The 25,201-nt window shown below is 43.8% G+C and overlaps 1 protein-coding gene across 1 annotated transcript; it reads right to left on the minus strand.

The window, feature by feature from the left end:
- Window positions 1-1,432: 1,432 nt before the first annotated feature.
- LOC311115816 (sodium/potassium/calcium exchanger 5-like) lies at window positions 1,433-21,784 on the minus strand (the record flags this gene model as incomplete). The annotated part of the gene is made up of 9 exons (XM_084190945.1): window positions 1,433-1,755; window positions 3,172-3,273; window positions 17,589-17,795; window positions 17,975-18,246; window positions 18,857-18,957; window positions 20,612-20,715; window positions 20,931-21,014; window positions 21,125-21,304; window positions 21,625-21,784. The coding sequence occupies 9 exons, from the start codon at window positions 21,782-21,784 to the stop codon at window positions 1,433-1,435; spliced, it is 1,533 nt and encodes a 510-aa protein (XP_084047071.1).
- Between the last annotated feature and the right edge of the window lie 3,417 nt (window positions 21,785-25,201).

Genomic DNA, 25,201 nt, shown 5'->3' on the forward strand with positions numbered 1-25,201 from the left:
GGGACCATTCTAGCAAATGAGAGGGCAGAAATGTGGGTGTACAGACGCAACATCCCCCTTATAAAGTTTTTTTTTTTCTCAAAAGTTGCTGGGAAGTCACGTGTCCTACTTATATCAGTACACTCATAACCTAAGCATAGGCCATTCAATTTTTTTGGTGACCAAATATGGAATTCATTGACCTCCATACAAAAACTGCTTGTTGAGCAAAAAACAACATTTGGTCCCAGTTATCGCTCTTGCTTCGCCTCTTCCTCTCTGCTAGTATGCACTCACTAACTGTAAGTCGCTCTGGATAAGAGCGTCTGCTAAATGACTAAAATGTAAATGCTATCCTTATCTTGTCATTACCAGAGTCCCATAGAATATTAAAGGGCAGCTTTATTTCCTGAGTTAGAGGTCAAAGGCAGTGTTGCTGGATCATTCTCACTCAGCAGGTAGTATGGAGTCTGTATGGAGTCTGCGTGGGGCTGCATCTCAAATCACACCCTGCACCCCTCAAACTCAACTCTGGACTTTGAAGCCAGTTCCACTGCATTTTTTTAATTGTTCCCCTCTAATCAGGAAGTGATTTAGGCGTGGCTGCAATATATTATCAGGTAGAACAGAAAACCAGCAGGCTCCAGACCTCGTAGGGTAGGAGTTGAATACCCCTGCCCTACATACATTTAAGTGCACTTATTTTGACCAGAGACCTACGTTGGGGAAGGTGTCATTTGAGATGTAGCCATTATCTTGGTCTTGGCACCCAAAGTCCTGGGCCTGTATTCATAAAGCGTGTCAGAGTAGGAGTGTTGGTCTAGGATCAGTGGTATTCAAACCTTTTCAGCGGGGATCCCATTTCTTTCACCAGAATTTCTTGCCACCCCACCTTAATATCTGTACATTTAGATTTTTACATCAACAAATAACCTTAAATTCATTGCATTTTATCTCTTATTGAAACAAAAAGAAACCAATAAATACATTTACTCAATACTATTTTATTTTTCAAATTATCTTTCTCAAAAAATGTTTTATAGTTTCCCATATAATATGTGCTGTTAAGTTTTTGTAAAAAAACAAACATTTTATTTATTTCTTTGAATTTGGTGATCCAACACTCCTATTCTGACCGTGTCCACAAACACCACTGCAAGTGGGGTCGCGACCCGACTTCGAATACCACTGATTTAGATCATAATGAATAAGATGACATGGACAGGGTGGACCTGATCCTATATCAGCACTCTGAGACTGGGAATCTGGGCCCTGTATCTGGGTTTTGTATAAATGGTCAAGTGTCAAGAGGTTGGTTCTGGGTAGCCTGGTTCTGGGGGAGGGCTGGAGTGTGGACTCCATCTCTGCCCCTCAGCCACTACACAGTCTGATGAGTGCGGCCTGCAGCAGCCCTGTGTGTTACTGTGTGTTATTGTATGTCTCTGTGTGTGCATCAGTCGCCGCACAGTCTGACAGGGTTGTTCCCAATGATGCCCAGTTCGTAGAGGATGGCCAGAGTGGCAAAAACGACGTAGCAGAACAGAGAGACGATCCCCAGCTTCCAGTCCAGCTTCCAGCCGTTTATATGGACCGCCACGAAGAGAAAGACGATTGAGAGGAGGAGGGTGGCGGAGATGAAGACCAGACCGGTGCTGTTGACCTCCACAGGGTTGACCGTGTCCACAAACACCGTCTTGATGAACCAGGGAAGACCCAGACACAGCATGTCAAACACATTGGAGCCCACGATGTTGGACATGGCCATGTCGGCTTTACCTGGAATAGAGCGAGAGAGAGAGGGGAGGAAAGAGGAGAGGTAAGATGACATATAACCCAATGTTGTACCTACACTACATGACTGAAAGTATATGGACACCTGCTCGGCGAACATCTCATTACAAAATCATGGGCATTCATATGGAGTTGGTCCCCCTTTTGCTGCTATAACAGCCTCCACTCTTCTGGGAAGGCTTTCCACTAGATGTTGGAACATTGCTGCGGGGACTTGCTTCCATTCAATCACAAGCATTAGTGAGGTCGGGCACTGATGTTGGGCAATTAGGCCTGGCTCGCAGTCGGCTTTCCAATTAATCTGAAAGGTGTTCGATGGGGTTGAGGTCAGGGCTCTGTGCAGGCCAGTCAAGTTCTTCCACACTGATCTTGACAAACCATTTCTGTATGGACCTCGCTTTGTGCACGGGCCATTGTCATGCTGAAAAAGGAAAGGGCCTTCCACAAACTGTTGCCACAAAGTTGGAAGAATCGTCTAGAATGTCATTGTATGCTGTAGCGTTAAGATTTCCGTTCACTGGAACTAAGGGGCCTAGCACGACATGAAAAACAGCCCCAGACCATTATTCTTCCTCCACCAAACTTTACAGTTGGCACCATGCAATGGGGCAGGTAGCGTTCTCCCGGCATCCGCCAAACCCAGATTAGTCCATCAGACTGCCAGTTGGTGTAGCGTGATTCATCACTCCAGAGAACGCGTTTCCACTGCTCCAGAGTCCAATGGCAGCGAGCTTTACACCACTCCAGCCGACGCTTGGCATTATGCATGGTAATCTTAGGCTTGTGTGCGGCTGCTCGGCCACGGAAACCCATTTCATGAAGCTCCCGACGAACAGTTCTTGTGCTGACGTTGCTTCCAGAGGCAGTTTGGAACTAGGTAGTGAGTGTTGCAACCGAGGACAGACAATCTTTACTAGGCGCTTCAGCACTTGGCGGTCCCGTTCTGTGAGCTTGTGTGGCCCACCACTTCGCGGCTGAGCCGTTGTTGCTCCTAGATGTTTCCACTTCACAATAACAGCACTTACAGTTGACAAGGGCAGCTCTAGCAGGGCAGAAATTTGACGAACTGACTTGTTGGAAAGGTGGCATCCTATGACGGTGCCACGTTGAAAGTCACTGAGCTCTTCAGTAAGGCCATTCTACTGCCAATGTTTGTCTATGGAGATTGCAGGGCTGTGTGCTCGATTTTGTACACCTGTCAGCAACGGGGTGTCTACATACTTTTGTGTATATAGTGTAAGAGAGAGATAGGACTTATGTGACTTGCACGATTATGATAAGGGGGACATCTAGTGGAAGAAGTTGCAGCTGTGGGCTCCGTCTACTGTCCTGGAAAGGAGATGTATCTCAGGGGGACTAAAGGTCAGAAAGGATCAGAAATGAAGCTACAGTAGTAGTTACCTTCTCTGGCGACCATGACACTAGCCACTGTGTCTGGTATACTGGTCCCTGCAGCTAACAGAGTCAGGCCCATTACTGTGTCTGGGATACCCAGGGTCTCTCCTGTTACATACAACACAGAGAACACACAGTCAGATACACAGGACATAGAGTCAGACCCATTACTGTGTCTGGGATACCCAGGGTCTCTCCTGTTACATACAACACAGAGAACACACAGTCAAATACACAGGACATAGAGTCAGACCCATTACTGTGTCTGGGATACCTAGGGTCTCTCCTGTTACATACAACACAGAGAACACACAGTCAAATACACAGGACATAGAGTCAGACCCATTACTGTATGGGATACTCTCTACTGTTACAACGTAGACATACCACAGGGTCAAATACAACACAACACAGGGTCAGATACAACACAACACGGGGTCAGATACAACACAACACGGGGTCAGATATGTCATACAACACAGTCAGGCCCATCACTGTGTCTGGGAAACCCAGGCCAGGGTCTCTCCTAACATAGAGAGCACAGGTAGATATAACACACAGGAAACAGGTAGATATAACACACAGGATACAGGCAGATATAACACACAGGATACAGGCAGATATAACACACAGGATACAGGCAGATATAACACACAGGATACAGGCAGATATAACACACAGGATACAGGCAGATATAACACAAAGGATACAGGCAGATATAACACACAGGAAACAGACAGATATAACACACAGGATACAGGCAGATATAACACACAGGATACAGGCAGATATAACACACAGGAAACAGGCAGATATAACACACAGGAAACAGGCAGATATAACACACAGGATACAGGCAGATATAACACACAGGATACAGGCAGATATAACACACAGGATACAGGCAGATATAACACACAGGATACAGGCAGATATAACACACAGGATACAGGCAGATATAACACACAGGATACAGGCAGATATAACACACAGGATACAGGCAGATATAACACACAGGAAACAGACAGATATAACACACAGGATACAGGCAGATATAACACACAGGATACCTTGGTCTGTATAGCTGTTTGCACACACTGCAAAGACCCCACTCTGTTTGACTCACGTGACTTCCGTCTCGCTTCCGCATTGTCTCCGTGCTGCTGTGCTGTTTGTTGCTACTTGGCTACCTGCCAAACTATTCACGTTTTACTTTTAATAAACGTTTAATCAATCTCTGTGTTCAACAAATTTACCAACTTTTTAGTTTTGTCCTCACTCATCTTTTTTTCGTTAAACTTTTTCACCCCGGACGTTTATCCTGAGACAGAAGAGTCATTTTCCTGTGCGTTTTAGCTGCCAACTTTACGTTATTTTCCTTTTTTCCATCGCAACTTTTTTCCCTTATTCAACTTTTTCACTCCGGACGCTTTATCTGGACATGGTTCATCAACATCTTCAACAGCCGAAGCTAAGTAGTAACATTAACATGATGTCTTCTAATTGCAGTCGCTGTACTCATAATATACAGGAGAACGATCGCCTTACGGCGAGAATAGCTGTGCTACAAGCCCAGCTTCAGACGCAATCGTTAGGCAAGGGTAATCTCAGTGTAGGAAAGGAAGAAACAGCGTCTGTGCCACCAGTAAGTACAGACAGTAACGTTAGTATAAATCCCCCCGCACAGTCCCCGCAGCCGGACAACTTTCTCATGGCTTCTGGAGGGAAATACTGTTGGAATGCTCAACCGGTGTCGCTCATTCAGCCGACAGAAACCTTCAACCGGTTTTCCCCATTATGTAGCGAGTCGGAGTCTGAGTCTGAGTCTTCTCTAGTCTCTACTCCTCCCGTTACGGGGTCTGAGACGCCGAAGGCTCCCACCATTAGCTCTGACAAATTGAAAACCCTAGTCATTGGCGACTCCATTACCCGCAGTATTAGACTTAAAACGAATCACCCAGCGATCATACACTGTTTACCAGGGGGCAGGGCTACCGACTTTAAGGCTAATCTAAAGATGGTGCTGGCTAAAGCTAAAACTGGCGAGTGTAGAGAGTATAGAGATATTGTTATCCACGTCGGCACCAACGATGTTAGGATGAAACAGTCAGAGGTCACCAAGTGCAACATAGCTTCAGCGTGTAAATCAGCTAGAAAGATGTGTCGGCATCGAGTAATTGTCTCTGGCCCCCTCCCAGTTAGGGGAAGTGACGAGCTCTACAGCAGAGTCTCAGCACTTAATCGCTGGTTGAAAACTGTTTTCTGCCCCTCCCAAAAGATAACATTTGTGGATAATTGGCCCTCTTTCTGGGACTCACCCACAAACAGGACCAAGCCTGACCTGCTGAGGAGTGACGGACTCCATCCTAGCTGGAGGGGTGCTCTCCTCTTATCTACCAACATAGATAGGGCTCTAACTCCTGAGTGGCGCAGTGGTCTAAGGCACTGCATCGCAGTGCTAACTGTGCCACTAGAGATCCTGGTTCGAATCCAGGCTCTGTCGCAGCCGGCCGCGACCGGGAGACTCATGGGCGGCGCACAATTGGCCCAGCGTTGTCCAGGGTAGGGGAGGGAATGGCCGGCAGGGATGTAGCTCAGTTGATAGAGCATGGCGTTTGCAACGCCAAGGTTGTGGGTTCGATTCCCACGGGGGGCCAGTATAAAAAAAAAAGTGTATTCACTAACTGTAAGTCGCTCTGGATAAGAGCGTCTGCTAAATGACTAAAATGTAAATGTAAAATGTAACTCCTCTAGCCCCACAGTGAAATAGGGTGCAGGCCAGGCAGCAGGCTGTTAGCCAACCTGCCAGCTTAGTGGAGTCTGCCAATAGCACAGTCAGTGTAGTCAGCCCAGCCATACCCATTGAGACTGTGTCTGTGCCTCGACCTAGGTTGGGCAAAACTAAACATGGCGGTGTTCACCCTAGCAATCTTATTAGGATAAAGACCTCCTCCATTCCTGCCATTATTGAAAGAGATCGTGATACCTCACATCTCAAAATAGGGTTACTTAATGTTAGATCCCTCACTTCAAAGGCAGTCATAGTCAATGAACTAATCACTGATCATAATCTTGATGTGATTGGCCTGACTGAAACATGGCTTAAGCCTGATGAATTTGCTGTGTTAAATGAGGCCTCACCTCCTGGTTACACTAGTGACCATATTCCCTGTGCATCCCGCAAAGGCGGAGGTGTTGCTAACATTTACGATAGCAAATTTCAATTTACAAAAAAAAAAATGGCGTTTTCATCTTTTGAGCTTCTAGTCATGAAATCTATGCAGCCTACTCAATCACTTTTTATAGCTACTGTTTACAGGCCTCCTGGGCCATATACAGCGTTCCTCTCTGAGTTTCCTGAATTCCTATCAGACCTTGTAGTCATAGCAGATCATATTCTAATTTTTGGTGATTTTAATATTCACATGGAGAAGTCCACAGACCCACTCCAAAAGTCTTTCGGAGCCATTATCGACTCAGTGGGTTTTGTCCAACATGTCTCTGGACCTACTCACTGCCACAGTCATACTCTGGACCTAGTTTTGTCCCATGGAATAAATGTTGTAGATCTTAATGTTTTTCCACAAAATCCTGGACTATCGGACCACCATTTTATTACATTTGCAATCGCAACAAATAATCTGCTCAGACCCCAACCAAGGAGCATCAAAAGTCGTGCTATAAATTCTCAAACAACACAAAAATTCATTGATGCCCTTCCAGACTCCTTCTGCCTACCCAAGGACGTCAGAGGACAAAAATCAGTTAACCACTTAACTGAGGAACTCAATTTAACCTTGCGCAATACCCTAGATGCAGTTGCACCCCTAAAAACGAAAAACATTTGTCATAAGAAACTAGCTCCCTGGTATACAGAAAATACCCGAGCTTTGAAGCAAGCTTCCAGGAAATTGGAACGGAAATGGCGCCACACCAAACTGGAAGTCTTCCGACTAGCTTGGAAAGACAGTACCGTGCAGTACCGAAGAGCCCTCACTGCTGCTCGATCATCCTACTTTTCCAACTTAATCGAGGAAAATAAGAACAATCCAAAATTTCTTTTTGATACTGTTGCAAAGCTAACTAAAAAGCAGCATTCCCCAAGAGAGGATGGCTTTCACTTCAGCAGTGATAAATTCATGAACTTCTTTGAGGAAAAGATCATGACCATTAGAAAGCAAATTACGGACTCCTCTTTGAATCTGCGTATTCCTCCAGGGCTTAGCTGTCCTGGATCTGCACAGCTCTGCGAGGGCCTGGGATCGGGAGAGACACTTAAGTGTTTTAGTACTATATCTCTTGACACAATGATGAAAATAATCATGGCCTCTAAACCTTCAAGCTGCATACTGGATCCTATTCCTACTAAACTGCTGAAGGAGCTGCTTCCTGTGCTTGGCCCTCCTATGTTGAACATAATAAACAGCTCTCTATCCACCGGATGTGTACCAAACTCACTAAAAGTGGCAGTGATAAAGCCTCTCTTGAAAAAGCCAAACCTTGACCCGGAAAATATAAAAAACTATCGGCCTATATCGAATCTTCCATTCCTCTCAAAAATTTTAGAAAAAGCTGTTGCGCAGCAACTCACTGCCTTTCTGAAGACAAACAATGTATACGAAATGCTTCAGTCTGGTTTTAGACCCCATCATAGCACTGAGACTGCACTTGTGAAGGTGGTAAATGACCTTTTAATGGCGTCAGACCGAGGCTCTGCATCTGTCCTCGTGCTACTAGACCTTAGTGCTGCCTTTGACACCATCGATCACCACATTCTTTTGGAGAGACTGGAAACCCAAATTGGTCTACACGGACAAGTTCTGGCCTGGTTTAGATCCTACCTGTCGGAAAGATATCAGTTTGTCTCTGTGAATGGTCTGTCCTCCGACAAATCAACTGTACATTTCGGTGTTCCTCAAGGTTCCGTTTTAGGACCACTATTGTTTTCACTATATATTTTACCTCTTGGGGATGTTATTCGAAAACATAATGTTAACTTTCACTGCTATGCGGATGACACACAGCTGTACATTTCAATGAAACATGGTGAAGCCCCAAAATTGCCCTCGCTAGAAGCCTGTGTTTCAGACATAAGGAAGTGGATGGCTGAAAACGTTTTACTTTTAAACTCGGACAAAACAGAGATGCTTGTTCTAGGTCCCAAGAAACAAAGAGATCTTCTGTTAAATCTGACAATTCATCTTGATGGTTGTAAAGTCGTCTCAAATAAAACTGTGAAGGACCTCGGCGTTACTCTTGACCCTGATCTCTCTTTTGACGAACATATCAAGACTGTTTCAAGGACAGCTTTTTTCCATCTACGTAACATTGCAAAAATCAGAAATTTTCTGTCCAAAAATGATGCAGAAAAATTAATCCATGCATTTGTTACTTCTAGGTTAGACTACTGCAATGCTCTATTTTCCGGCTACCCGGATAAAGCACTAAATAAACTTCAGTTAGTGCTAAATACGGCTGCTAGAATCCTGACTAGAACCAAGAAATTTGATCATATTACTCCAGTGCTAGCTTCCCTACACTGGCTTCCTGTTAAGGCAAGGGCTGATTTCAAGGTTTTACTGTTAACCTATAAAGCGTTACATGGGCTTGCTCCTACCTATCTTTCCGAGTTGGTCCTGCCGTACATACCAATACGTACGCTACGGTCACAAGACGCAGGCCTCCTAATTGTCCCTAGAATTTCTAAGCAAACAGCGGGAGGCAGGGCTTTCTCCTATAGATCTCCATTTTTATGGAACAGTCTGCCTACCCATGTGAGAGACGCAGACTCGGTCTCAACCTTTAAGTCTTTACTGAAGACTTATCTCTTCAGTAGGTCATATGATTGAGTGTAGTCTGGCCCAGGAGTGTGAAGGTGAACGGAAAGGCTGGAGCAACGAACAGCCCTTGCTGTCTCTGCCAGGCCGGTTCCCCTCTCCACTGGGGTTCTCTGCCTCTAACCCTGTTGCAGGGGCTGAGTCACTGGCTTGCTGGTGCTCTTTCATGCCGTCCCTGGGAGGGGTGCGTCACTTGAGTGGGTTGAGTTACTGACGTGATCTTCCTGTCTGGGTTGGCGCCCCCCCCTTGGTTTGTGCTGTGGTGGAGACCTCTGTGGGCTATACTCGGCCTTGTCTCAGGATTGTAAGTTGGTGGTTGGGGATATCCCTCTAGTGGTGCGGGGGCTGTGCTTTGGCGGAGTGGGTGGGGTTATATCCTTCCTGTTTGGCCCTGTCCGGGGGTTTCTTCGGATGGGGCCACAGTGTCTCCGGACCGCTCCTGTCTCAGCCTCCAGTATTTATGCTGCAGTAGTTTATGTGTCGGGGGGCTGGGGTTAGTTGGTTATACCTGGAGTACTTCTCCTGTCTTATCCAGTGTCCTGTGTGAATTTAAGTATGCTCTCTCTAATTCTCTCGTTCTCTCTTTCTCTCTGAGAACCTGAGCCCTAGGACCATACGTCAGGACTACCGGGCATGATGACACCTTGCTGTCCCCAGTCCGCCTGGCCTTGCTGCTATTCCAGTTTCAACTGTTCTGCCTGCGGCTACGAAACCCCTACCTGTCCCAGACCTGCTGTTTTCAACTCTTAATGATCGGCTATGAAAAGCCAACTGAGAGACCTGAGCCCTAGGACCATACGTCGGGACTACCGGCCGTGGTGACTCCTTGCTGTCCCCAGTCCGCCTGGCCTTGCTGCTATTCCAGTTTCAACTGTTCTGCCTGCGGTTATGGAACCCCTACCTGTCCCAGACCTGCTGTTTTCAACTCTTAATGATCGGCTATGAAAAGCCAACTGAGATTTATTTCTGATTATTATTTGACCATGCTTGTCACTTATGAACATTTTTGAACATCTTGGCATGGTTCTGTTATAATCTCCACCCGGCACAGCCAGAAGAGGACTGGCCACCCCTCATAGCCTGGTTCCTCTCTAGGTTTCTTCCTAGGTTTTCGCCTTTCTAGGGAGTTTTTCCTAGCCACCGAGCTTCTACACCTGCATTACTAGCTGTTTGGGGTTTTAGGCTGGGTTTCTGTACAGCACTTCGAGATATTAGCTGATGTAAGAAGGGCTATATAAAATAAAATTGATTGATTGATTGATTGATACAGGCAGATATAACACACAGGATACAGGCAGATATAACACACAGGATACAGGCAGATATAACACACAGGAAACAGACAGATATAACACACAGGATACAGGCAGATATAACACACAGGATACAGGCAGATATAACACACAGGATACAGGCAGATATAACACACAGGAAACAGGCAGATATAACACACAGGATACAGGCAGATATAACACACAGGATACAGGCAGATATAACACACAGGAAACAGGCAGATATAACACACAGGATACAGGCAGATATAACACACAGGATACAGGCAGATATAACACACAGGATACAGGCAGATATAACACACAGGATGCAGGCAGATATAACACACAGGATACAGGCAGATATAACACACAGGATACAGGCAGATATAACACACAGGATACAGGCAGATATAACACACAGGATACAGGCAGATATAACACACAGGATACAGGCAGATATAACACGGGAAACACAATAAGGTGGACAACAGTGCAAAATGTTTTAGAAACACTACTTTAAAGGAGTCCTCGATCCCCCATCCATCCCTCCATCCCTTCTTTCATCTTTCCCCCCTGCACCTCCTCAGGAATCCCAAGCCTTACTGGTCACGTTGCAAAGTTCAGACGACAGAGAGACACCGCAGGGAAATACACATCAATGCCCCCATTGACCGCACACTTTATTTTCTCTCTCTCTCCGTTCTCTGCTCTCCAGCCTCTCTTTCTTGGTTTCTCTTTCTCGCTCCCTCTCTCTCTCGCCCCCATAAGGCCATCTCTCTCGCTCTGCCTCTCTCTCCCCATCCCTCTCTTCTCTCCCCATCTCCCTCTTTCTTTCTCTCCCTCCCCCTCCCTCTCTCTCACCCCTTCCTCCCCTCCCTCTCTCTCTCTCATGTGAGTTGTTCTGAAGGTTAAAGGATAATAATCCCATTATACTCATGTCTACCAACATCACATGACAACATCAGTCCTCGACGCTGATGTAAGGTCAGTTCTTTGTGTTTTCTCTGTAATGGTAAAGCTTGGGGATAGCTGATCCTAGATCTGTGCCTAGAGGCTACTCCCACCCAAAGCTCACATGACGTCTCCTGGCAGCCATGCAGTGTCTGAGGTGAAGCAGGCGGTAATCCTACTGCTGTGTGTGTGCGTCTGTGTGTGTGTGCGCGCGCGTTGTGTGTTTGTACATGTTGTGTATGTACGTGCGTCAGTCCATGTCTGCGTCTGTGTTTAAGTGTGCCTGTGTTTGTGTGCCTTCATTTGCATGCGTCTGCATCCGTGAGTGTGTGTGTGTGTGTAATCCCGGTGCTGGCTGGGCTAGTGTCTGGCCACCATTGGAGCTCCACTAGTGTCTGGCCACCATTGGAGCTCCACTAGTGTCTGGCCACCATTGGAGCTCCACTAGTGTCTGGCCACCATTGGAGCTCCACTAGTGTCTGGCCACCATTGGAGCTCCACTAAGCCTGTAGGACCCGGGTCTGCTCTGGCATCCCAGGAATCAGCATGTGACTCGACTCTAACATCTGACATGTTCTCACACACTTTCTAAACCTCCTCGCTTGGACTTCCTTAACTCTCTGATTGAAGAACATGAAAGGGGTTTAAACTAATGTGCTTCCTTCTTTTCATGTAAAACTTGCAAATGTTTTGCTCAATAACACCTGCAGTCTGCTGCAGGCAGTAAGGCCTCATACATACACAAGTTATACCACTGATATACGACACATTTGCACAAAAATAATTACAGAAGTGTTGTGGAGACACAACAATGGTTCAGGCAAACTCAAACATTGTGTCAAATCAGTAATAGACTGTACACGGGGGCCTAAGGTAATATATTGAGGAAGGATGTATTGTGTATTGAGGATGTACTGTGAAGAGTATTGAGAAACACTACATTGTTTTCCAACAGGTGGCGTCACTCCTACGCAAAACTTGTTCCTTAACCAGACAGTGCAGAAAACTGTGGAAAAAGTCAAGGGGTCTGAATACTTTCTGAATGGACTGTATATACACTACCAATAAAAAATTTGGACACCTACTCATTCAAGTGTTGTTCTTTATTTTTTACTATTTTTTACATCGTAGAAAAATAGTGAAGACATCAAAACGATTAAATAACACATATGGAATCATGTAGTAACCAAAAAAGTGTTAAACAAATCAAAATATATACCTCATGAAGCTGGTTGAGATTCTTCAAATAGCCACCCTTTGCCTTGATGACAGCTTTGCACACTCTTGGCATTCTCTCAACCAGCTTCATGAGGTAGTCACCTGGAATGAATTTCAATTAACAGGTGTTCCATCTTACAAGTTTATTTGTGGAATTTCTTTCCTTCTTCATGTGTTTGAGCCAATCAGTTGTGTTGTGACAAGGTAGTGGGGTATACAGAAGATAGCCCTATTTGGTAAAAGACCAAATCCATATTATGGCAAGAACAGCTCAAATAAGCAAAGTGAAACGACAGTCCATCATTACTTTATGACATGAAGGTCAGTCAATACGAAATATTTCAAGAACTTTGAACGTTTCTTCAAGTGCAGTCGCAAAAACCATCAAGCGCTATGATGAAACTGGCTCTCATGAGGACCGCCACAGGAATGGAAGACCCAGAGTTACCGCTACTGCAGAGGATACGTTTATTAGAGTTACCAGCCTCAGAAATTGCAGCCCAAATAAATGCTTCACTGAGTTCAAGTCACAGACACAGAGGGGACTATGTGAATCAGGCCTTCATGGTCGAATTGCTGCAAAGAAACCACTACTAAAGGACACCAATAAGAAGAAGAGACCTGTTTGGGCCAAGAAACACGAGCAATGGACATTAGACCGGTGGAAATTTGTCCTTTGGTCTGGAGTCCAAATTTGAGATTTTTGGTTCCAACCGCCGTGTCTTTGTGAGACACGGTATGGGTGAACGGATGATCTCCGCATTTGCAGTTCCCACCGTAAAGCATGGAGGAGGAGGTGTTATGATGTGGGGGTGCTTTGCTGGGACACTGTCTGTGATTTATTTAGAATTCAAGGCACACTTAACCAGTATGGCTACCACAGCATTCTGCAGCGATACGCCATTCCATCTGGTTTGGGCTTAGTGGGACTATCATTTGTTTTTCAACAGGACAATGACCCAACACACCTCCATGCTGTGTAAGGGCTATTTGACCAAGAAGGATGGTGATGGAGTGCTGCATCAGATGACCTGGCCTCCACAATCCCCCGACCTCAACCCAATTGAGATGGTTTAGGATGAGTCGGACCGCAGAGTGAAGGAAAAGCATCCAACAAATGCTCAGCGTATGTGGGAACTCCTTCAAGACTGTTGGAAAAGCATTCCAGGTGAAGCTAGTTGAGAGAATGCCAAGAGTGTGCAAAGCTGTCATCAAGGCAAAGGGTGTCTATTTGAAGAATCTAAAATATATTTTTATTTATTTAACGCTTTTTTGGTTACTACAGTGGGGAAAAAAAGTATTTAGTCAGCCACCAATTGTGCAAGTTCTCCCACTTAAAAAGATGAGAGAGGCCTGTAATTTTCATCATAGGTACACGTCAACTATGACAGACAAAATGAGGGAAAAAAATCCAGAAAATCACATTGTAGGATTTTTTTATGAATTTATTTGCAAATTATGGTGGAAAATAAGTATTTGGTCAATAACAAAAGTTTCTCAATACTTTGTTATATACCCTTTGTTGGCAATGACACAGGTCAAACGTTTTCTGTAAGTCTTCACAAGGTTTTCACACACTGTTGCTGGTATTTGGCCCATTCCTCCATGCAGATCTCCTCTAGAGCAGTGATGTTTTGGGGCTGTCGCTGGGCAACACAGACTTTCAACTCCCTCCAAAGATTTTCTATGGGGTTGAGATCTGGAGACTGGCTAGGCCACTCCAGGACCTTGAAATGCTTCTTACGAAGCCACTCCTTCGTTGCCCGGGCGGTGTGTTTGGGATCATTGTCATGCTGAAAGACCCAGCCACGTTTCATCTTCAATGCCCTTGATGATGGAAGGAGGTTTTCACTCAAAATCTCACGATACATGGCCCCATTCATTCTTTCCTTTACACGGATCAGTCGTCCTGGTCCCTTTGCAGAAAAACAGCCCCAAAGCATGATGTTTCCACCCCCATGCTTCACAGTAGGTATGGTGTTCTTTGGATGCAACTCAGCATTCTTTGTCCTCCAAACACGACGAGTTGAGTTTTTACCAAAAAGTTCTATTTTGGTTTCATCTGACCATATGACATTCTCCCAATCCTCTTCTGGATCATCCAAATGCACTCTAGCAAACTTCAGACGGGCCTGGACATGTACTGGCTTAAGCAGGGGGACACGTCTTGCACTGCAGGATTTGAGTCCCTGGCGGCGTAGTGTGTTACTGATGGTAGGCTTTGTTACTTTGGTCCCAGCTCTCTGCAGGTCATTCACTAGGTCCCCCTGTGTGGTTCTGGGATTTTTGCTCACCGTTCTTGTGATCATTTTGACCCCATGGGGTGAGATCTTGCGTGGAGCCCCAAATCGAGGGAGATTATCAGTGGTCTTGTATGTCTTCCATTTCCTAATAATTGCTCCCACAGTTGATTTCTTCAAACCAAGCTGCTTACCTATTGCAGATTCAGTCTTCCCAGCCTGGTGCAGGTTTACAATTTTGTTTCTGGTGTCCTTTGACAGCTCTTTGGTCTTGGCCATAGTGGAGTTTGGAGTGTGACTGTTTGAGGTTGTGGACAGGTGTCTTTTATACTGATAACAAGTTCAAACAGGTGCCATTAATACAGGTAACGAGTGGGGGACAGAGGAGCCTCTTAATGAAGAAGTTACAGGTCTGTGAGAGCCAGAAATCTTGCTTGTTTGTAGGTGACCAAATACTTATTTTCCACCATAATTTGCAAATAAATTCATTAAAAATCCTACAATGTGATTTTCTGGAATTTTTTTTCTCAATTTGTCTGTCATAGTTGACGTGTACCTATGATGAAAATTACAGGCCTCTCTCATCTTTTTAAGTGGGAGAACTTGCACAATTGGTGGCTGACTAAATACTTTTTTTCCCCACTGTACATGATTCCATATGTGTTATTTCATAGTTTTGATGTATTCACTATTATTCTACAATGTAAAAATAAAGAAAAACCCTTGAATGAGTAGCTGTGTCCAAACTTTTGACTGGTTGTGTATGTGTATATACAGTTGAAGTCGGAAGTTTACATACACTTAGGTTGGAGTCATTAAAACTTGTTTTTCAACCACTCCACAAATTTCTTGTTAACAAACTATAGTTTTGGTAAGTTAGTTAGGACATCTACTTTGTGCATGACACAAGTAATTTTTCCAACAATTGTTTACAGACAGATTATTTCACTTATAATTAACTGTATCACAATTCCAGTGGGTCAAAAGTTTACATACACTAAGTACCTTCAAACTCAGTGCCTCTTTGCTTGACATCATGGGAAAATCAAAAGAAAGACCTCAGAAAAAATGGTAGACCTCCACAAGTCTGGTTCATTCTTGGGAGCAATTTCCAAACGCCTGAAGGTACCACGTTCATCTGTACAAACAATAGTACGCAAGTATAAACACCATGGGACCACGCAGCAGTCATACCGCTCAGGAACGAGACACGTTCTGTCTCCTAGAGATGAAAGTACTTTGGTGCGAAAAGTGCAAATAAATTCCAGAACAACAGCAAAGGACCTTGTGAAGATGCTGGAGGAAACAGGTACAAAAGTATCTATATCCACAGTAAAACGAGTCCTATATCGACATAACCTGAAAGGCCGCTCAGCAAGGAAGAAGCCACTGCTCCAAAACTGCCATAAAAATCCAGACTATGGTTTGCATCTGCACAGGGGGACAAAGATCGAACTTTTTGGAGAAATGTCCTCTGGTCTGATGAAACAAAAATAGAACTGTTTGGCCATAATGACCATCGTTATGTTTGGAGGAAAAAGGGGGTTGCTTGCAAGCCGAAGAACACCATCCAACCGTGAAGCACTGGGGTGGCAGCATCATGCTGTGGGGGTTCTTTGCTGCAGGAGGGACTGGTGCACTTCACAAAATAGATGGCATCATGAGGAAGGAAAATTATGTGGATATATTGAAGCAACATCTCAAGACATCAGTCAGGAAGTTAAAGCTTGGTCGCAAATGGGTCTTCCAAATGGACAATGACCCCAAGCATACTTCCAGAGTTGTGGCAAAATGGCTTAAGGACAACATAGTCAAGGTATTGGAGTGGCCATCACAAAGCCCTGACCTCAATCCTATAGGAAATGTGTGGGCTGAACTGAAAAAGTGTGTGCGAGCAAGGAGGCCTACAAACCTGACTCAGTTACACCAGCTCTGTCAGGAGGAATGGGCCAAAATTCACCCAACTTATTGTGGGAAGCTTGTGGAAGGCTACCCGAAACGTTTGACCCAAGTTAAACAATTTAAAGGCAATGCTACAAAATACTAATTGAATGTATGTAAACTTCTGACCCACTGGGAATGTGATAAAAGAAATAAAAGCTGAAATAAATCATTCTCTCTACTATTATTCTGACATTTCACATTCTTAAAATAAAGTGGTGATCCTAACTGACCTAAGACAGGGAATTTTTACTAGGATTAGAAGTCAGGAATTGTGAAAAACTGAGTTTAAATGTATTTGGCTAAGGTGTATGTAAACTTCCGACTTCAACTGTATATATATATATATATATGTATACCTACGATAGTGACCCTCCAGACCTGTATATATATTTACCTACGATAGTGACTATCCAGACCAGTGTACATATATTTACCTACGATAGTGACCATCCAGACCAGTGTATATATATTTACCTACGATAGTGACCATCCAGACCAGTGTATATATATTTACCTACGATAGTGACCATCCAGACCAGTGTATATATATTTACCTACGATAGTGACCATCCAGACCAGTGTATATATATTTACCTACGATAGTGACCATCCAGACCACCAGTGTATATATATTTACCTACGATAGTGACCATCCAGACCAGTGTATATATATTTACCTACGATAGTGACTATCCAGACCAGTGTATATATATTTACCTACGATAGTGACTATCCAGACCAGTGTATATATATTTACCTACGATAGTGACTATCCAGACTAGTGTATATATATTTATCTACGATAGTGACTATCCAGACCAGTGTATATTTATTGACCTACGATAGTGACCATCCAGACCAGTGTATATATATATTTACCTATGATAGTGACCATCCAGACCAGTGTATATATATTTACCTACGATAGTGACCATCCAGACCGGTGTACATATATTTACCTACGATAGTGACCATCCAGACCAGTACGTATGTGAAGCCTGAGATCCAGACAGCGGACATAAAGAAGGTGAACATGAACCATTTCTTCCAGAACCGTCTCCTGCAGTCTGGAACCGTCAGGTATAGAATCACGATTGCCGGGAGGGACAGCACCCACAGGATCCGCTTCAGGTCGTTCTCTGGCATCGAGAACACACTCTGGTGGTCTGGAATACACACACACACACACCCCTTTCTCAGTCTGCATGGCATCAATGTGTCATCTACCAGAGGGATGTGTGTGTGTGTGTGTGTGTGTGTGTGTGTGTGTGTGTGTGTGTGTGTGTGTGTGTGTGTGTGTGTGTGTGTGTGTGTGTGTGAGTGAGTGACAGATCGAATCAGCTACCCTCTGGTATCTCATTGAGGCCGTGCAGACTGAGGGAAAGGTGTGAGTATCCTGAATCATCCTGGAAGATTCCGCTGTCGCTTCTAGAACGTCTGTGGACCCTCAGAGTGGTGTCGACCAATGGCTGTGTCTCGCTGTGCTCCTCGGAACCTTTCCCCAGGCAGGTACAGCAGGGGCTGAACCTCCTCAGAACACACTCACTGATCCTCAGGTCAAAACACAACACTACGATGTACACCCCATAGACCAACAACAGACAGGCCGCATCATACCTGAGGAGAGGGGAGGGGAGGTGGAGAGGAGAAGATTAGAGCGGTGAGCAGATTTGAGGAAAGGAGAAGAGAGGAGGGGAGAGGAGAGTTAAATGCTAATAAAAATCTAATACAATCACTTGTACATGTATATTAGAACCGATTGTGACTCTGTAACCGGCAGTAATAAAATAGGACTTTGTGTACCCAGGATGATTGTTTAGATTATTAGTATCACACCGCTGGGCTTTGAAGTGTTACTATGTGCTGAGATTGAGGAAGTGGAGTTGAACACAGATACTCACCAGTACACACAGGGCACTTTAACTTTATTGTATAATACATTATGTTCTCATTGACTTCCTCATGTAAAAATTCCACTGTCCTGGAAAAGTTATACTGTTGCAAACACACACACAAGGCACTCCCTACAACACACCTACACCACACAGACACACACAGTCTTGTATAACTAACCTTGTGGGGACACACAATTTAGTCCCATTCAAAATCCTATTTTCCCCAACCCTAACCTTAACCTTAACCCTAAACCCAACCCTAGCTCCTAAACCTAACCCTAAAACTAACCCTAGCTCCTAACACTAACACACACACACACACACACACTCACCAGTAGACTTTGTTGTCTGAGATGATGGCTATAACAGCAGAGACAGAGATGGCGTAAGCTAGACAGTCCCTGAACAGAGGCCAACAGGTCAGACGACCCACCTAGGACAGAAAACACACTGTTTACAGCGTATAGTACACACACACAGGGCCGCCACGCTGAGCTAAACTGACAAAGACCCACCTCGAGCAACACATAAAACCTCACATAATTCTGCCCAAAAACAATGACAATTTCTCTCAACCAGTGGCATATGGGCGTTTTTGGTGAGTGCTGATGTGGTGTACAGTTTTTCAAAGACAGGGACGCAAAATATGTATTTTGTCAATTCCCAGCGCGCCTCTCCAGGGAGCTGTTGGAGAGACGCATCGCTGCGGCGCTCCACTAACATTCCGTTCAAAAAATAATCTAGCATAAATCATGTAGCTGATATAGGATATGGTAGAAAGAATATGTGGCCTTTTCTGTAGACTACAGGCTGGAGATAAAATGTATGACAATGTAATGAGACAGAAACTTTTTACATTTAGGTCATTTAGCAGACGCTCTTATCCAGAGCTACTTACAGTAGGGTGAGTGCATACATTATTATTTTTTTCATACTGGCCCCCCGTGGGAATCGAACCCACAACCCTGGCGTTGCAAACGCCATGCTCTACCAACTGAGCTACATCCCTGCCAGCCATTCCCACCCCTACCCTGGACGACGTTGTGCCAATTGTGCGCCGCCCCATGGGTCTCCCGGTCGCGGCCGGCTACGACAGAGCCTGGATTCGAACCAGGATCTCTAGTGGCACAGCTAGCACTGCGATCAAACAACATATCCTAAAAACAGGACAGGTCAAAGTAAAATGGACAATATGGTGTGGACAATCAGGCTACTCACAACTGCTGTCCAGGAGATTCATCCCGTGGGCTAAATTGTCATGATCAGTGGTTTCAAGTTCGGATCCGTACACTTTTGACGAGCTGATCATAGCGAAAAATAAAATACTTCTGCATTTCCCGCTGTGTAAACACATTGCAAATAGGCTCAAGATAACTCCTGATAAAGTTGGGTAGCTGATATTCAGAGCTTAAATAGCCAAATCACAGGAATCAGGACTAATAAAGCCAATGCAATGACCTGTTTTACAATCGGTGGGCCTACCACATGGATGGACATTCATACAATTCCATAGCAGGCTGACACGGCAGGCTACACGCCAGTAAGCACGGACTGAAGTATTTTGGACTTCTTTTTTTGGTCTTGTCCAGACTAGCTGTATTTTTTTGTGTTTTACAAACGGTAGGTCTACCACATAGATGGCGTTCCTAAAATGTAATTTCAGGCGACACTGTAGGCTATACTCAGTAAGCCTTTTAGACGTCTGTTTTTGCTCCATGTCCATGGACATTCGTTTTTGGTCCGCTCTGGACCAGCCTTGATATGGCCCAAACATAGACGTCTATAAATGACGTATTTTGAACTTTCATTCAGAACCGAAAATGAACCTGATTTCAACATGGGCTATTTTTTGGTCTCGCCTAGGGTGGCAGAACGGCCAGGACCGGCCCTACACACACACGCACACACACACATACACACACACACACACACCATAACAGTTTACACGACAAAACAATGTAGATGATAATCTCCCCTCCTTGACCTACTAAAGCTTCCCCTGGCTGGAATGGATGCTTATTATACCACACAGCTCTTTATGGTTAGGTAAGGCTTCCCATAATCTCTGTGTGTGTGTGTACACATACCACTTTGGTCAGGAGTCCGCAAGCAGCACAGATCCCCAGGAGGTTGTAGACAGCTGATCCTACGATGGTGCTCACACCGATGTCTCCCTTTGTCACAAACACACCTGGGTAAGACAACACACACACACACACACACACACACACACACACACACACACACACACACACACACACACACACACACACACACACACACACACACAGCTGTTAACACTTGATGATGATGACGATTATGATTGTAGTGATGTGCAGTTCCTATGGTATTCTCAGCAATCATAGTAATTGTATGTTGTGCATATGTTTCAGATGCCTTATGTACCCAGAAAGGCAGTGACCAGTTCAGGAGCAGAGCTGCCTGCTGCCATAAAGGTGGCTCCTGCTACATCTTGAGACAGACCCAGACCTGGAAAGAAGACCAAGAGATGTTGCCATTAACACACAGACACACTTGCACACTTGCACACACACACACACACACACACACATTAATACATACACACACAGATAACTTACGGTCACTGATAAGTTCTAGGGAAGGTAGAAAGTAGTCGTCACAGACTATAGCAACTGCCAGCAGCATGTAAAATATGATCATAAAGTGTATGACAAGTCCTCCATCCTTCCTCTCCTGTAGTGTGAAGAACCCCTCTGGAAACTCAGACGACTGGGTTGTAATACACTCTGTCTCATTCTCTGGAACACCACACACAGAGTTGTCTAAGTTACAGAAAGTAACAGTCTACAAACTCAGTAAAAAACAACAACATATACAATAAAAATAAACATTTGAAGTGAAAAAAAAGTAACAGTCTACACTAACATAATGATAGGCTTTTTGAATAAATGTAACATTACTGAATGATCATTGTGGCAACATTGTGCCTATTCTTATGAGGAACGCTATGGAAATTTGTTCTCAATTAGTTACCGCTATTAGCTGCGCAAACATTGCCACCATTTATTGGCTTGAAATCATTGATTATCACGGTTGATGGAGAGATAGAAACACTGACCCAGCGCCCGGCGCTTTCTGTTGGAATGGGAGTCCTCCTGAGCTGCTGCTGCAGTGAAAGACACAAGATGAACCGTGCAATATAAAACTAAAACTAGTCCTAGAAAATAAGGTATAAAATCTTTTCTGTTCTTCTTGTCCACCACTCCGTCTTTATACATGGTTTTAGAATAGAAAGCGGTAAAAAAAAAAAAAAAAAACTGTTTTATTAACTACTGCTGCAGTGCGTCATGAGCTCACTAATAATCCAGTCAATTCAACAAGCCTCTTACTAACTCACATCTACCACAACCTACTCTATTAGGGCTGAAAAGAGATCATGGGGGAGAAAAGCATATTTTAAGGCCTGTGTTCAGAGAGAGAGAGAGAAAGCGAGATCACGGGATGAAGTTATTCTAGCTGAACGCACCCCAGCCCCCTGTAACCCCCTCCCTCCTCCCCCATTACAGCACCCTCTACCCGGGGGAATTAGAAGGGTTCAACCCCCATAGAAAAGTCTCAGGATAGGAAAGAGATTTCCTGGAAATAAACATTTACACTAATTTAATATTATTAGAAAGGCCTCACTCATGGTGCACATATAGACCTAGGCTCCCATACGGAACAATTATATATTGGAATATATTTAAATAAAAATAGACATGTATTTAAATATATTGGGGACATTTATTTATCCAATATATAAATAAATAAAATATATGTAAATATAATGAGGTGTTTATTTCAAAAAGGCACTTGAACCTAGAACATATCTGTACAAATATTTTTAAATATATTACAATATCTGTACAAATATTTTTAAATATATTACAATATCTTTCACCTAAGCTGTCAATCACAATTTCAAATGTTCCGGAGCCCGGAGCCCAGCCTCGCCTCCAACTGACAGAGCACCCATTACAATTTTGAATTTATTCTTCAGAAGAAGAGAGCAGCTGTCAACGCCACAAAGCTTTCTCGTGGATATTGGCATTTTAGTTGATTATACATTCATAACATTTAATATGTTTGTAACCTGGTGGGTAATCATTTATTCAACTGCAAGCAATGGTTTTTATCGAGCTTGCTAACACAGCTAGCTAGATAGCTAACGTTAGCTCCTCCTTTAGCTTGCCAACAGCATGCAGTGTGACTGACCAAGGTAAGAATTGTTTTGAAAAATTAAGTTCAGTAGAGTTAATGTCATGTATGTATTAGATATAATTTAATTGCCAAAGCTATTGTTAAATGTTATTGGCTAGCAAAGTAATGTGTTGCTTGCTAACTAGCTAATTTAGCTAGCTTTAGTGAGGGTTGGGTTTCTCTTCCCTCCTGCAGTGGATCCTTCTGGTCTGGAGTCTCAGCTGCCTATGGACAGACCCCAGCCAATGGAAGTAGACTTTTGTATCATTTAGCTAGCTAGTTCCCAATTCAATTAAAATGTCTTCATGAACATTAACCCCTTATTTATTCTTCATTTTGTGTGGAATTGTTTCACTGACTCTGTCTCTGCATTATCCACAGGGTAACTGTCAACTTGTGAGTCTGAATATGGACACTGGAGGTGAAGGAATCTGCATTGTAAGGATACATTTGATGTTCAAAGACATATTTTTCAAATACAGATGTTAAGGTCACAGATGTAATTTGTACATTATATTTTGTGTTTCAGATGCGACCTTCCAGTGACTCCCATGCCACAATTCAACAATGGAGCAAGTTATTTGAGAAAAAAATAAAGATAATTGAAAACACTCTTAGTTGTCAGTCATGAGTCATTCATTCAAACTTTTCAAAGTGTACCACAGCATGCTATTGTGATTCAGTGCTGAACTTTATATGAAAACGGCCAATTTTGTAATACGTACATATATTTTTGTACATATAGCCTATTTAAATATATGTATATATAAGGCTTAAATACATGTTAAAATATATATGTAAATATATTGTTTTTCCATATGGGCTACCTAGATGAAGAGTAGAGTAGCCAAATCCAAATGGTCGGTGAAAAAAAAGTATAGTAGACCTATAGAGAATGTGAGTATGAGACAGTAAGCCATTATTTTAGGCATAAATAATGCCTCTCTCTACCGCACTTGCTGTCTCAACCTCTGAATGCTTGGCTATGAAAAGGCAACTAACATTTACTCCTGATGTGCTGACCTGTTGCACCTTCTGTGATTATTATTTGACCCTGCTGGACATCTTGAAGAACAATCTGGCCTAAATGGCCATGTACTCCTATAATCTCCACTGGCACAGCCAGAAGAGGACTGGCCACCCCTCAGAGCCTGGTTCTTCTAGGTTTCTTCCTAGGTTCCTGCCTTTCTAGGAAGTTTTTCCTATCCACCATTCTACATCTGCAATGCTTGCTCTTTGGGGTTTTAGGCTGGGTTTCTGTATAAGCACTTTGTGACATCTGCTGATGTAAAAAGGGCTTTATAAATACATGTAATTGATTGATGGGGGGTCTCTACTCTCTAGAGACCCTGTGGCAGTTAGCAGTGATACTGGCTCTGTTTATCAACTGTGCACGCGTTCGCTCCATGTGATGCAAAGCCTGTGTGAGCATCGTGAGCAAGATGAAAGATTGAACGCCTCGCACACCAGAGAGAAGTGGCGTCAAAATGGTAAAATGGAGATGCCATTTCATTTATTTTCAGTGTTGATGTAATTTACAGATTTGCCTATCTGAATAAAGCGGGAGCTCTGCTCAAGTCAAAGTAGCCATGCTTTAACCCACTGGTGGGCAGAACTATAACATCCCATTTTTTAAAAACTATTTATATAGGCCTATGATATAGGCTAATATATAATAGCTTCCCGCTGGTTGTTGTAAACTTCTTAAAAGTTAATTTTCTGTGGATAACTTGTAAGTTCACATGTTGACCAACAGGCCTTTGCAATGTTTCTGTGTAATTTTCTTGGCCACATACTACATTGTCTAATGTCTAGCCCACAATATAGCTGAACACTGCGTGTGTGTAAACAAATCTTGGGTTCTGAGAAGGAAGAAGGTAAACTTCCATCGACACTGCCCTTTCGGTCCCGCTTTAAATTATGTTCAACTTATAAAGGCTTCATAAAGCCTTCACAATGCCTTTATAAGCACTACATACATGTGTTACAAAGCTTCTATAACCATATGTCATGCTTTATTAAGGGTTCATAAATGTGGCATAACTGTGTGACATAATCACCAATTTCAAAGGTGACGTAACCCACTGTGTCGAAACAGTGGAGGCTGCTGAGGGGAGGACGGCTCATAATAATGTCTGGAATGGAGTAAATGGAATGGCATCAAACACATGGAAACCATGTGTTTGATGTATTTTATGCCATTCCACTGATTCCGCTCCAGCCATTACCACGAGCCCGTTCTCCCCAATTAAGGTGCCACCAACCGCCTGTGGTCGAATATGATATAAACATGTGCTTTATAAAGGGTGACGCTCTAAAGTGATGTCATGTTAGTCACATTACACCTAATCTCGTTTCCAGACACTTCCGCCCAAATGTGCGGAAGGTCTGGTGGACCAACGCATCAAATTAGGCCATCATTAGTTAGGGTTAGGTTTAAAATCAAATTTTATGAA

The sequence above is a fragment of the Coregonus lavaretus genome (assembly GCF_964263955.1).
Source record: "Coregonus lavaretus genome assembly, contig: HAP1_SCAFFOLD_1180, whole genome shotgun sequence".
In the NCBI taxonomy this organism is placed as follows: domain Eukaryota; kingdom Metazoa; phylum Chordata; class Actinopteri; order Salmoniformes; family Salmonidae; genus Coregonus; species Coregonus lavaretus.